The sequence below is a fragment of the Mytilus trossulus genome, chromosome 5 (genome assembly GCF_036588685.1).
Source record: "Mytilus trossulus isolate FHL-02 chromosome 5, PNRI_Mtr1.1.1.hap1, whole genome shotgun sequence".
NCBI lineage: Eukaryota > Metazoa > Mollusca > Bivalvia > Mytilida > Mytilidae > Mytilus > Mytilus trossulus.
Window position 1 is genome coordinate 64,299,090 of NC_086377.1, and position 16,596 is coordinate 64,315,685.

General features: G+C 33.0%; 1 protein-coding gene across 2 annotated transcripts in view; it reads left to right on the top strand.

The window, feature by feature from the left end:
- The first annotated feature begins 5,838 nt into the window (after window positions 1-5,838).
- LOC134719046 (mucin-2-like) overlaps window positions 5,839-16,596 on the top strand; it is a 50,434-nt gene continuing 39,676 nt past the window's right edge. The window contains exon 1 of one of the 2 annotated variants that reach the window (XM_063581979.1): window positions 5,839-6,373. In XM_063581979.1, the coding sequence (XP_063438049.1) occupies window positions 6,292-6,373 (82 nt within the window). In that variant the 5' untranslated portion in view covers window positions 5,839-6,291. The remainder of the gene's footprint in view (window positions 6,374-16,596) is intronic. The other variant, XM_063581978.1, reaches the window with a different exon arrangement.

Here is a 16,596-nt window from a genome sequence, read left to right on the forward strand (position 1 = left end):
GTAATTTTTCGATATTTTGAGGATTGGCTACCCTAGAAAAAGACTTCAGTTGTTAGTGGCAAAAACTTTCAGAAGTTTGGATCCACAAAACTCTTCAACTGAAGGTTTTTGCTCTTTTTAACTTTTTTACTTGACATTTTTACCTTTTTTTAATCGAGCGTCACTGATGAATCTTTTGCAAAAGAAACGCGATTATAGTGTACACAATTTTGATCCTGGTACTTATAATGAGTTTATAGAGAAAAATAAGCATTCTTTGGCACGTTGGTTATAAATGTTCATGTTACTATTTCTTGAGCCCATTAAAGATTTTTTCGTAAGGTCATAAAGAAAACAAATGATTCTATGATGTTTGTATATTTCATGTAAGCGTATGTTATTTCATGCAGTACGCGTTAGTGACTATGACTACTTAAGGAAGAGAGAGTCAAAATGCGTAAAAAAATGCCTAAAGTGTCTTAAAACACCTATCAATCGATCAGGCCAGTCGGTCCGTTTATTTGTCAGTAGTTATACATGTATCTTTCCAATAATAAACATGAAATTTGCACACATCCTCAATTCCTACCAAAGATGAATTCGTATGCACGCATTCTCAATTCCTACCAAAGAAGAATTTGTATGCATGCATTCTCAATTCCTACCAAAGATGAATTCGTATGCATGCATTCTCAATTCCTAATTTCTACCAAAGATGAATTCGTATGCATGCATTCTCAATTCCTACCAAAGATGAATTCGTATGCATTCATTCTCAATTCCTACCAAAGGTGAATTCGTATGCACGCATTCTCAATTCCTACCAAAGGTGATTTGTATGCACGCATTCTCAATTCCTACCTAAGATACCTACGTATATTCACGTACATCAACAATTCCTTCTAAAGTTGATTTCGTATGCATGCATCAAATAACGCCAAAATATCGCGGGAAACATACGTCGTTATACTCAAAGTACTGGTTTTGGTAAAGCTGGCTTCCTGTTTTCAGACCGGAACAAGTGATTTATAATAAATCTATTTAATTGAAAAGTACAGTTATATCATATTTCATCAAAAACCAAATATACATAGATGCTTTTAAAATAATGACTAACAAACAACCGACGGCACCGAAAGTCACAAATCTATAATAAGAAATGTGTGTTTTACATGAAATATACATTGTTTATGAGGGTCTTCATCATGTTGACGGGGTTATTCCATGTCTGTAATTGTTTTTTCAATTTTTAGGTAATTTTTTCACACTTTACTTTTTGCCAAACGTTCCCTCTTCTCTGTATTCTAGCATCCAATATTCTGAAAACTTTGTTTTTACGCCCTTTTTGTTCCATTCTGTGTTTGTGTACGTCCGTTTTTCCGTAGATTTGTTTGATAAAAATTCGATGTGGTATGATTGTCAATTAGACAACACTGTACCAGAGACCTAATGACATAGAAGTTAACAACTATATGACATTTTACTGCCTTCAACAATACGCAAAACCTATATACTAATCGCATAGCCATCTGTAAAAGGCCCCAAACTGATACGCGTAAAACAATTCAAAAGATAAAAGAAAAAAAATGGTGTACAAAACTATGAATGAAACATATGAATGAAAAATATGAGAAAAATAAGTGATTAACAGCTTCCCGACTTTGGACAGGCACACATGTGGCTGGTGCATCTGTATTCTGTAGTCCACTCATCTTCACCCTCACTTATTCCTGTCGTGACAGGAAAAGAAGTGGAAATCAATCTGTAATGTGTTTATTGCTAATGATGATCATTAAAACAAATATGATGGATGTAATACTACATTGTCATAACAATCAACTTTCCGAACTCAACAATAATTAAATTATTTCTTATTATTTCCCAATACTCCAGTCACTAAATGGAAAGAAAACAGTCTAGCGACAAGTATTTTCTGCATACCTACAGTGGATCTTACTTCTAACATCTCATCAAATCTGTCAGGCGAACTGTTCTAGGACAGTATGTAGAACTGACAATTCTAGCAAGAACAGTTCTAACCTAGAACGATTTGGTCAGTTCTACCTAGAACTGGCCAAATATTTAATCAGTTCTACGACTAGAACAGTTCTACGGTTAGAACAGTTATACGACTAGAACAGTTCTACGATTAGAACTTATTAAATCAGTTCCATCACTAGAACAGTTTTAAGAACTTTGCCTTTAATATAAAAAAGTCAAAAGAATAAAAAAAATCATCACATGACACGTTTGGTCAGTTCTACGGCTAGAACAATTTTAGACAGTTCTGCTGACAGTTCTACGACTAGGACTGATTTGGACAGTTTTACCCTAGAACTGATCTTGACAGTTCTACCTAGAACTGATTTGTTCAGTTCTACCTTCAACTGATTCTGACAGTTTTACTAAGAACAGTTCTAAGGTAGAATTGTTCTAGGAAAGTTTAGAACAGTTCTTTGACAGATTATTCTGGCAGTTCTAATTAGAGGTTAGAAGTGATCTCCAATGTAATATTAAAAAAGAAGTTTCACTTGTGTCTCACCTCTTTTGCATATTTAAAGAAATAAGATATGTTTAAACTGAGCAACAATAAATCTCAATACCAGTGGATAGGTAGCAGGGACATTCCATTTTTTTCATTATATTATTTCTGGGAGGTAACACCCGGCCACCGATTTAACATTATTAGGCTGAGGTTAAGGCTTTGAAAAAAAAAGTTTACAAAGGAAAAAGCTACTTTCTTTTCATTGTCAATTTTAATGTTTGTTCATTTTAGGGGAAACAACAACAAATGTATCGCTAATTATAGAGTTAACTACAGCATAGGCATATAGACTATGTGACTCGCTGTGTTGAACCGACGTCGCCGTTATGCGTATACGGTATACATGGCGTACATAGCGTAGATCATCGTCCCTGTTCTGTAATGACAGCGGTTGTATAGTGTCACCTGCCAAAAAGAAAATTCAAAATACATTAAAATTTCACAATAACCAAATACACCGTCGCCATCATAGGACCAACCTTGACCCTTATAAACGGTTTTAGGAATCTTTTTGTTTACATGTATAGTCACTTATAATGACAATATTATTGATTAAGGTGTTTTACAATAATAATGTCCATCAAAATGTTATAGATGTGGTCATCTACAGACGGTTTAAACCATCTATGGCCGTAAACAACCTATAAATATATAATATTTCGATTATTCAATAGATCCCAAAGTCGCCATGTTTGATGTTTAATCGAATATTCAGGTTTCGATATCAAGGGGAGGGGCTTTTTATACATTTAGAAAGTCGATACGTTATTGAGAAAATGCCATTACGATCGGTGATGTTATATATATGTTATTATAGATTATCGTTGATTATCTCAACGAGAATGATTTTCTCGCTTGAGCTGGAACAGCGAAAGTGAGAAAAGCAATCGAGTTGAGATGACCAATGATAATCTGTTTATCGCTATTTTACCTATGACGACGTTGTCAATTTCAATGTCAATTTCGTTAACAACGCACGTGGCGTCCTTAGTTTCTAACGATAATTTTTCCATCTCAAGCGAGTAGCATGATATGAAAATTATCACAAAAAAAGATCAAAGGAAAAATGCACAAAATAGCGATAATAGATATTTATCCGGGAAAACGGTCCTGATCCTGATGTTAAATTGATACACTGGAGATTGGACCTGTCCCTTTGAATCTTTAAAGTCGCAAAGCACCGGTCATTTCTCTTAAATGTGCAGTTTATAATAGTCTATTCATTTATACAAATTTGACCGTATATGTTTAAGAGCAGTATAACATACAAGGCATTTAATTATTATGGTTCTAAAGACTCCAATATAACAAACAAGTTCTGGGTTGGGGCGTTAGAGATAGACCACTCTGACAAAAGCAGAAACTGTATTCCAATATTGAGTCTCCTGTTAAACCGATTGCAATATCATAAACCCAATGAAATGACAGAAATTAAAGATCGAGTTCTGACAAAGGTTATTATTATCAAGATCTGCAACGTTCACAAGATGTGAATAACTTAATCCGAAACAATTTAAAAAAAAAGATCCACCAGCCACATTAAATTTCTAAAATTATATTAGTATCATCGAAAGTAACCACTGATATCCGCGGTGCTCCTGGTCTCGGCAGAATAAAAATGAAATACTTGCCACATGACATTTATCGAACAGAGATTTATTCAATTGCCTAACTTATTCTATGATTATGGATAGAAAAAAAGGATAACAGTATTCGAAGGATTGAACTGCAAGTAGCCTTGTTCCTGGCTCACTTATTGCTAACGCTGACAGTATATCGACGAAGTATAAGTTTGGGTCAAGATGTCAGGCTAAACTCTAAGGACTAATCCATTGCTGAACAATAAGGATAAGGATTGTCTGTACCAGCCTTTATGTAGCAGTAAATACATTTCGTAGTTGGTCATAGGAACTTTATATAATTCTTAAAGAAAAACATGCACCAGTTAACATACAATTTATGGGTATGGCTTACTGCGTGGAAATAACTGTAATGATCTATATGCCTATATGTGATTCAATCAGATAACAAAAAGATTTAAATTATATACAAAGTAAATATTATTTCTTTTTTAGAAATATAAACATGTTTTTCATTAAAGAATTAAGTGATTAAAATAATGTCCATAATGAAACGCGTCAAGCCCTTCTTTCAGTGACAAACATTCAATTCAATCGCATTCCTACAATAAAATTTAAGTTTTTTATTCCAAATCTGGTGCGTAATAAAACATTTAATCTCGTTTTACGATTGCGTTTATTCACCCGTGTAGTTAGTCAGGTAATTATAATTATCAAATATTTTCATTTATAATAACTGTCAACAATATTGGTAATTTTAAACATGTTACATCAAGCAATAACTAACCGGTTTACAATAACTTTTCGTCTAATTAGCACACCTTATATGTAGGTAAGCAGGTGAGATAATTCAAATTTATGAATGAGACCCGTTACTAGAATTCACCTGTGAATCGGACGATTCCAAGTTAAAAAAAAGGGGCGTGGCTTATCATACCAGGTTCATCCTTTACATTGCGAAAAGAATACACGAATGAGCGACTTTTCACAACTACTTCATCTTGTTAAAAAAAAATGTTTACATAAAACTGGTCATTTGGATTTAACGATTATTTCGCAAATTATAAATATGGTGTGTTTGTGTGTGTGTGTTCTTTTTTGTAGGTCTCGAGAAATAACCTTGAAATGAATCACGATTATTACCTAGTATAATGTACGTATAACCAGGGTCTGACCTAATGTACGTGTATATAACGACAGGGCACACTAGCTCTATTATGTGGACAATCCTTCGACTGTTCAAGTGTCATCGACCCTTTGGAAAATTAGAGGACCTCATAGAGAGCATCAACATAAGTCCGATTACAGATATACAAGTAAATAACGACCGACCCTTCATTTCGCTTTTCCGTATTTGAAATTAAATATCTACATGTCCAATGCAAAGTTTATTTAGATTTTTTCAAAGTTTAACATTTATTCATACACTTTAAAGTTTTTAGTATGTCATCATTTTTTCTTCGATTATTTATGATCAATGTATCCAATTCGTAACCGGCACTCTGATAAGACGTTAGATAAATTAAATCCTTTTCATACAACTTTTACCGATAAAATAAAATCACCTCTCACGACTAGACTCCTGGTACGATTTATCATATATATATACGTATTATATACATATTACACAACTTTTATATAAAATCATATTTTAACAATTTAATCATTTCTATCCCCGTCAATACGAATAGTAAATGACACATTCCAAAAAAAAACTACACGCCCGATTTTTACGTATACCTGTTTTACCTGTGTGGACGATTCCAAAGCGTACCTGTATTCTATTCATTTAGTAATTGTTAAACCGTGGTTTAATGGCTCCAATTCTTTGATCATTACAGAAGGTGTTCATAGGTTGTAGTTCAGGGATTAGTTCCAACCTGACCAACGCCCCGGCTACATACAATTTCGAAAGAGTCTAAAATATCCGAACGTCAAAGATGTATATTTCAATTTATTAGAATTGTCACATGTGTAGAGGAGATATTAATTAAGTCTATTACACTTTGTGAGTCGTAATCAACGAGGATTAATACATTATACCTGGAATATAATATACTTCTTGTCTAACGAGGAAATAAAAAATTCTCTTCCTGCTGAAAGGGAAATTTATTTAAAAGAATTTAATAAATACCTGAGAATTTCAACATTTAAATTTGGAATCCACGTGTTTTTGAAACAGACATCATGTTTACATCAAAGATTCAATCAATATTTTGGACCGCTGATATATTGATATTAATAATGGTTTTCACGGTTTCTGTTAAAGGTAAGTTAATGATAATTCATTTCTATTGAGTTTTGACATTTATTCAATATCTTTTATTCCCTGTTAAATAGATTTGTATTTAAAACATTGGAATTTGTTTAATTTAAATATTCAAGCACTGGTCAGTTTCTACACATGAGCGTGTGAGTACTTGTTATACATACACGGTGCTAAGACTTAAAAAGAAGTAAACACACAAAAATACTGAACTACGAGGAAAATTCAAAAAGGAAAGTCCCAAATCAAATGGCAAAATCAAAAGTTCAAACACATCAAACGAATGAATAACAACTGTCATATTCCTGACTTGGTACAGGCAAGTTAAGTGATAACCACATCTATATGTGAATAAAAGAAGATTTGGGGTTATAAACGTGCATGCGAATGAGCATCACACCATTGATTACATGTAGCAAAAGACATCTAGGGTCGATTTCTATTCTGGTGAAAAAAGAAGGTTTGGTGTATACGTGCATGCGAATGAGATAGCAGCCCCACACCATTTCATGTATCAAAAGATATCTAGGGGACGATATACATCTTAAGTTTGAAACGGGTGTCTATGCGAGGTGTCTAGCTTTTAACCGTCAAAAAGTCTAGATTTAACCGAGACTACCAAAAGACCGGTCGTCAGCATTCAAAGTTCATGACTAATTAAAATTATACGTTAAGATAAGACAGAATTCAATGACAAGTATACCATATAAACCCGACACAAGAATGCATTACATGTTCACATTAGTGACAACAAAAATCTTAGATAACTGTAGTCTATTATTTGGCTTAACACCCAGCATATTGAATTATTTGCAATATATTGTGTTTACTGCTACGCTTTCTATTGTCCCATGTCCAACATCGTACAGTATCTCCATAACCTAATTATGCATGAAATGTTTGTCACTGGACGTTGATCAACCGCATTATAGACTAGACAGTCTAACAGATATTTTCCACCTAGACTAACTATGTTTCCACAATGTTATAAGCATTATAAAGATCACCATTTAGTTGTTTAATTTCCTAATATAGAAGCAATAAACATTTCTCATTTGATCCCTTCCAGAAGACGTATATATATCGACGAAGCTGACATTGGAATTCGTCGTTTAAATAAAATTGAAACTCATTTTTAATTTATTATATCGTTAAAATTTCATTTGTCTAAACTCGTTATGGCTTTTTACTTTCATCTGCAGACATGCAGTTCACTTCAAAGTCAGTTCTTTATGGGTTCTTGTCAAGAATTGAGTTTTAATGCACAAAATGATTTTTCATTTAGTCTGTAAACTTTTAATGACGTCAATTTTGCATGTCAAACACCAATATATCGATAGCTAGACAACTGCACATTAAGTTAAAGCAGCATTTCAGTTGACTTTTATGAACTAAAATGTTTGGCTGATTTATTGATTGAGTTTTTTTCTCTACGTCCAGCAGAAAGTTTTCAAACGTATAAAAACTAACAAACCCTTCGACAAAACATTTTTACCGACCGTGCAAGGGCTGTATAGCCATTCAAGGTCGTTAAAAACTTCCATTTGTTGACAAAACATTTGCATATTGTACATCATTGTGTCCTTCCAAAACTGATTACAAATGACCCCATCCGCCGAAAAAAAAAGATAAAATAAATAAAATATAAGGGAAAGAAAAGACACCAATCATTTATTCAGGATAAAGGGAAGAAATTGCAGGTTGATTTGCCAAGTCTGTCTGAGACTACTATAACACTGTGTTATAGTAGTCTCAGGCCCAGTGAACTAAAATAGTACACGATTTTAAAAGTAGTCGGTTATTTTTTGGTGTTTAGATTATGGTTCAAATGGGACTCGTATAAGTCAGTATCAGTTGATGTATTGTTTTTATATTGATTTAATTGTAAAGTGCATTCTTCATTTTCGTCAGAAAGAGCCCTCAAATATTAAAAAGTTACGTGATCTTCCTCGATTTGGGGGAATTATAAACTTTTCGCGTGAAGTAATAACTAGGCCAAGTACTTGTAACTAGTCACCCGAAGAAAGCGGTCACGTTATATAACAAGAGAAATTAAACGTTGATTTGATCTGTCATTTCACCTTTACAAAGTATCAATTCGATCCGTTATTGAATAAAAATTTATTAAGAAAGCTTTTAGCAGATTTGCATATATCGATAATGGTTTTCACTAGTACTGGTGCCTTCGCAAATGACAAGCATGGTCACTCGAGCGTTTTATTGCATATACATTTTTTTTTACATTTAGTACCTTAATAAACAAGCGAAACGAATTACGATATTGATATTGACAAAATAGGAAAATCGGATACCAGCTAACTGTTTCCACCTGTGTAACTGTACTTGTATTTGTCACAAACTTACTGATTGAAGTTTATACGACAATACACATTATAATTTGAATTTATAATCTCAAACACTACATTATGTATTATTACTTAAAAAGTCAAAACACTCTCGAAGTATAGCGGGTCATGATGTGTTTGATGACAATTGCATGGCATATGCACACTACCATTTTTTATAAGCATGGAGCCTGGAGCACTGAAACACGGTAAAGGGCCTGGAACCCATAATGTGGTGCCACTAGCTGAGAAATACTAACGAAGGTGTTCCATATGAATCCATACAGGTCATGAGGGGACACTTTAAACAGCGTGTCAACAAAAAAACAATAAAACTTAATTGAAAAAAAGTTTTGAGACTAAAGTGTTGAAAAAGTGGACACGCAATGTATAATAATCACGAGAAAAGAATAACACTAAATATAGCAATATAACAAAACGTGACAATAATTACTCTTATTTATTTTTACATTTGTCAATTGTCAAAGATAATTACAGATATTTGGGGTTCAAATAAGGAGACCTAATTTGTCATTTAAAGAGAAAACTGTAAAGATCTATGTAAGAATATTTTTTTGGGTGCATTAGCACCAAACATTATTTCTGACATTTTTGAAATCATTGCATAACCCCCATTAAAATTTATTATATATCTATTCCTAGCTCTTACGTAAGAGTCACTCTCGTCAAAAGCCATTATTCTTTTGTTGTCAATACACATTAACTGTCAATGATCAGTGTATTGGCGGCATCGATTAGTTATATATTCATAATTTTATTAGCATACCAGACTAAACATGCACATAAATATTTTATGTCCATTATTTCATTCTTATTCCTTAAATAAATTATATCTGAACACAAAGTTTAATGTCCATCCTTTTGTTCCTTCTCTATGTAACATACACTATAATATAATCAGCCTTTGCGAAGACAGAAGCCATGTGCAGATTTAGGAGGCGGTTCCCTACCCATTTAAGGAGCTACAAGTTTTGTTTCATGCATAGACTGTTAGCAGGTGTATTCGACTCCGATTTCAATTAACGAGAATTGCCATGGAGTTTTCATGCATTCGAGAGTTGTCCCATTGGCACTTGAACCCCATCGTCTTATATATATATAGGTTATATCAGGGTACTTCAGCCTCCTGTATCCATAAAAAGTCAAAACTGACCGCCACGGTAGAGTGCTGTAAGTGGGATTTAACACCAACAATATCCAATATTGATTCACGAAAGATGTACTATTGGTTATTCAAACTTTTTCGCCCAATTTAGTCACTGAGATGTAGGAATATGAATTAACTGTAACGAAAAAAAAAATGGAACATCATCATTTGTAAATACATACTCGCATGTAAAGCATGTCTCATATGCATCAGCAATAAGAATAGGATCACGGACGGTATAATGATGCCATGGATGGTACTTTCAGCATCTTTGATATGCTCCTCGTTACAGAATAGTTGTTTCGTTTTCTGTGAACATTTCACTTATCTGCTTGATTTATTTCTAAATGTCAGAATTTAAAGATCAGATTCCACCCAAATACCACTTATCCAGACACTTGTTGTTTTAATTTCTTGAGTATTTGTTCCAAAAGGTCTTCCCTGGCAGAATTCTGCACTTAATAAACTTTTCAAATTTATTTTGAAGTTGACCTCTAGACCGTAAAAATTTAACATATAGTATAATTTACATACAATTACAATTTTAAAACAAGGTTATAAATATGTCCTTAAGTGAAAAGTGTATATAATGTATATTAAATTAGTCTGGATGTGGTATAATTGTTTGGTCTGCCTGCTTTATGGGATTATTGAAGTTTCAAACTTTAATACGCTAAACTGACAGGATTTGAGCAATTTTGGCCGATTACCTCTGAAAGTCTAAATTGTTAGTGTTGACTGTGTGTCGATCATTGTTGAGTAAACAACTTAGACCACCCAGCCACCGAAACAACTCTAAATTGATATAAGTAGATGTGGTATGAGTGCCAATGAGACACCTCACCATCCAAGTCACAATTTGTAAAAGTAATGTTACAGTAATACGTTTTAATGAACCTGAACCAAACTGATCCTGCCAATACAGCGAATAAAACATCAACACTGTTTGTGCATGTTCTATTTTGTTCATTTCCCTTAAATATATTACAAATATTACATATTTTACCTTGAGAAGATGGATGGCTTAATTTTTCTTTTTTTTTAATATTCATGTCTGATGGTTTTAAGACATTTGAAAAATAAATAAAAACAAATACTTTTTTTTAACTCTTGTCAATATTTTTAACGTTTTACAATTAATTCTCTAAAGATGCCCTCTGAAGAAGTCCAGAAAGCCAACATGCAAGTAAATTTATAGGATTCGGGAATATAGGAAACAAAATGTATCTTGTCAGGAATTTGATATTTTTCTTTACTTTCTTTGGTGGAATGCTTGGACTATCTTAAAACAATAACGTCTAGAAATAGGAATTAACATTTAGTTTCGGATCTGACTCAACCTTCTCCAGACAGAAAGACAGACATACAGATCAGTAAGGGGTCCATCACTAATAATAATTCTAGAACAAAAGTATTGACAGCTTCACAGAATAGCTTTACACGGGGGTTGCAAGTATCATAGGACGTAATTACAGTTCAGCTGGACAGCAAGACACACGTCGCTGGTCTGTGAGTCACAACAGAGACACACATACAACACAATTAAAAGCAGACTGAAATGAAAATATATTTTTAGGTCAAGTTGACACAACAATGGCTTTAACAAATAAGATGTTTTAACCTGTCAATATGTTTTTATTGACAAACGAGTCTGTTTAAGATTAAGCTTAAGATAAAAATTGCAACAAAAGTTTCTTTTTAAATTAGACAATGGTCCAACATTTAAATGTCGCGGAAGAAGATAAATGGATATGTGTACTGCTTAGCTAAGCATAAATCACTCATGGAAATATTATATTTTTAACTATGTTAGATGTTTCACTCGTATAACACGTACATTGTACGTCTTAAATGGAGAAAGCTATTAAAAAACGTGTACAATAAATTTTAAAAAGCATTCATTGTTTAACTTTGGACTATAAACTAATTAAAACTTGTACAATCCTGTTAGGTAAACCTCAAATACCACAAATCTTAAGCATTCTGTTCTTACTTCCGGTATGCAGCAGGCGGGGATATCAACTTCCGCTCCCTGCAGACGACAATCACACTTTTGTAATACTTTTACCTTGTTGCACCTGTTTAACATTGTTTTGAACATCTCTTTTATGGCTAACGTGTCCTTATTACATGGGATTATGCGGTGTTTACAAAAAGTTTACACATCTTCAACTCTGGTCTTTGATACATAAATCTTGTCAAGTATTTCGCAGCCTTGAAAAAAAGATATCAAGGGCGGATTCAGGTCGGGAGGTAGAAGGCGTACGCCCTTACTCAACTCATAAAATCTCTTATTTTCTCTAATCTCATAGATTCAAGAGATCATACCCTTCTTGAACAATTATCGAAACTATATTTAGTATATAAGCCTCTGACTATCTCGAGCACAGTTCACTATTCTAGAGTTGGGTCCCTTTTGGTGATAAACATCCATACGCAAGTATTTGTAAAACATATATAGATTCGAGCTAACCTAGGTGGAGGCAAATCCAGAAATGGCATTGGAGGCACCAAATTTACAAAGTGTTATGTTAATTTTATTTTACAAGACATTATGTAACCGCTATAAACATTTTAGGCGTTGGGAAAATGACAAGGTTTGGTTAAGATTATGTAATGAAAAAAAGCGTTAACAATATCATAAACATTTAAATTTACATATTAAAAAAGACATACATGTACAAGTATACATTGTTCATATTGTAAATCATGTCTGTCACGATACTATGTTGTCATCTCTAAAGTGCGCATTTAGTTTGTTTGTCTCACTAGGCGTGCAGTGGCTATAATGTGCACTGAAATGGTTGTTTCACATGCACGGCTCTGCTGCATCACAAAGTATATAATATTTCATATGTATGAATTTGATTTACTGTAAGAAAAACGGATTTAAAAAACAACTGCTGCTTGTGGGCAGCTCGTTGCCATTAGAAGGTCCAATCTACTTGGAAACTAAAATATACAGCTAAAGGATGCCTCCGGGTGCGGGAATTTCTCGCTGCATTGAAGACCTGTTGGTGACCTTCTGCGGTTTTTTGTTCTATTGTCGGGTAGTTGTCTCTTTGACACACTCTCAATTTCCATTCTCAATTTTATAATAAATGATTTTTCTAGCAAGATCATACACATTCTTGTCCTTGTATATCAATAGAATTACTAATTAAAATGATACACGAAGTTAGAAAAAAGTATTGATTTTTTGACTAATTCGCCTGGTTGTTTAACGGAACATTTTGCATAAACGTCAAAATTCTGATCGGGGGAGGGGGACACTGGCGGACAGGGCCTCTGATCTCTCACAAAAAGTATACCTTTTGTGGAATGTATCAGTAGAACTTTGTGATATAATATGTTGAACATTAGGTCATATTTTTATTCCCCTGTCACTCTTATGGTAAAGTAAAAACGAATAATTTTCATTTCTTGTAAGATGTGGTACTGATATGAATTCATGAATAAAAACATAAATGTTTCTTTGAATTTTCATATTCATGTATGCAAATTAATTCATGTTTTTGCTTTTTTATTCATTATGCAACTATCTACTATATCGTTTGAATTAAATTAGTTTAAAACCAGAACATAGGAGAAATGTGTACTTGTAATATCTTGTTTTAAATATTTACTTAAATTTAAAAGTTTCTCATGGCAGGTTCATTCATTCCTCATTTTAATAGGTTTTGATAGTGAATTTTAATCGTCTTTGTAATGCATTGGACTAGTTTGGTCATGCTAAGTTAAGTAATATATCAATGGGGTCGATTAAGTAATGTATCAATGGGGTCGGCATATGGTATACATCTTTTCATTTACGACTAAATATTAGTTATTTACGTATAATTAATAATTTATAACTGATTATGAAATAGTGATAACTTATTTTTTGCTATCTATGGAGTCAAATTTAATGCAGATATTGCAATATACTACGAAGGAATATTTGGAATTAGGTGACCCCATTAATCATTAAAGGTCTTCGGACAAAGAGTAAAATTAAATCAATTTTAGATATTTTTTCTTTAACAATTACATAAAGATGAATGAACTGCAATATTAAAATTATTTGCCAAAGTAATTTATAGTTCATCAATCTTAGTTACTTGACAAACCACATACAAGTGCAATTCTCCATTTTAAAATTATACTAGTAATGCATAGTGGGTAATATTCTAAAAGGGTTGTGAAAGAGAGGCAAAAGATACCAAAGTGACATTCAAACTCATAAGTCGAGAACAAACTGACAATGTCATGGCAAACACCAGTCAACAACAATACACAGAGCACAACTTAGAAAACTAAATAGTGAGCATGGCTCCACCCCAACCCCATAAACCGGGGGAGGGGATATCAGGTGCTTCGGTATTCATAATCGGAGTCTACAATAAATATCCAAACAATTGGTTGAAATAAAATTACCTGTAAAGCATAAAAATCTGATACGGCATGACGTAGCATAATTAGCGTTTCGGAAGCACGAAGTTTATTAGTGTATGAAATAAAATAATCTTTAATGCTTTAAATCCCGAAACAGCATTACGTTACATAGTTAGAGTACACATCGAAAGCACGAATTTTATCAGATGGATACATTAAAATGAGCTCTAATGCTAAAGATTCCAAAACGACATGAAGGGGCATAATTAGCGTTTCGGACGCACGAAATTTATCAATCCGTATCTTTCAATCATATGTTTTATGCAAACTAAAAAGTTTCATATTTTATAACAAACAAGATACAGACATGAAGCATGTGTTTCTTTTGATTGCAGTGACAGGAACCCAATACACATAATTTTATCAAATATTTAGAAAAATAAAGAAAAAACCCGGTATAGGCAAATATATCATTTTAAGAGTTCAACTACAAATGCATGGTATGGGCTAGTTTTCAACTGATTTTTTTAGAAGGTCATGAAAGGTGAAGATGTATATTCAATTATTCACCTACATATTTATGAGGTCATGACAATTGATTCGTGCGGAACTTAGCCTTAAATTGTCCCCGTAATGGATTTGTTTTCTATTAATAAAGTGTTCAGTTTAATCGGATAGATAAATGTCAATCATAATATTGTAATGTATTTCGTAGCTAGCGGGCGAAGTTAGATACTATCATCAGAGTGATAGGTATCGAAAATCGTGTATCCGATTTAATCTACATTTAAATAGTATCATATAATAAATTGATATATTTGTATATTAATAACTTTATTCGTTTGACAAGTTATTGGTGTTGAAGAGTCAATACAAATACATAGAGTTTATGATTTTCTAATCCAGTTCATGCGTACTCCCTTGATAATTCAAGACACATTTGCTTTTATAAAAAGAAAATCTACTTACAAAACCTAATACTAATTTTGTAAAAAAAATAATGAGTAGATAATCTCCCTTGCATGTTGCAACATATTAGGAATGCGCTGAGATCGATTTCAGCCCGAGGAAACACGAACATGAACATGATTGACTCAGTAACTTTTTAGTCACATGCATAACTAACTGATAAATCGATACGAGTTATGCATGTTTATTGCATATCATTTAATTAAATGCATGTTGACATGATCTTTGTAAAACAAATTGATTAATTATTTAAAATACAAGCGTCTGAAATGATTTAAATACCTGGAGGAAGTGCAGTCTTATTTCTGGTTATGTAAAGGTTATTTTTGACATGAAATGACGACAAGTCTTAGTTCTTAATGCGGATTATTTTTTGAAAGACAATTAATATATAAATGGAATGTGCACTGTTAAAGTAAGGTTGTCATTGCAAATAAAGTATTGTCGCTTAATACAACATGCATCATTGAACCGGAACCGCAGATAAAAAATACTTGTACTGTTAACGTCAATGAAAATTAAAAAGTGAAGGACTGTCGCTTACAACATTGACAACATGCATTGTTGAAGAAGACAGGAACCGCAGACACGGTTAACTAGTACAAACGTGTAATACTCTACATAGTACTGCTAGTACTTGCACTTGTTAACTAGAATAATGTCTGCCATACGTGTATTTAATTGTTTTTCGTTGATTGTTTCGCAATAAATCATGATTAGGCCACTGATTTGTTCGTTTGACTTGTTTAATGTCGGGGTATTTTATAGCGGACTATGCGGTGTGAGTTTTTCTTATGTCGAAGTTCGTACGGCGACCAATATTTGCATTAACCTACTTCATTTATCGTATTCTAAAGATGTCTCATTTGCAATCCCGTGCAATACATCCTAATGTTATATAAATTTGGCGACGGACGCTTTCGATTTTTATACGTACACATGCATGTAACGGCAGGGTCTTTTATAACTATGGGACTTAAAGAAATTTTCAAAACCTACAGTGTTAGTTATTTTCAAGGTTTCTTTATTTTTATCATGCATGAACTGAGAGAAAAGTAGGATTTACCCAAATTTGTAACGTTTTCGCCACTTTTTTACTGTCTCAAGTATAAAACTACCATTATGAATAATACCACGCATCAAAGGGTGGTTATCATGCATAAACTACTTCTTTGTGTAAAAATGTACGTGTAGTCATGGAACCTGAAATCTATCCAATATATCAAATAAAGATAATGTGTTTAGTATTTGTTTTCTTTTATATTATGTTTGTTTTGCCAATAAACCTCACTGTTGTTTGGGAGGACATGTCCAATTAAATTAAATAAAGATGTGTAGGGGTGCAAATTGTCATGTTTCTATGTGCTGAA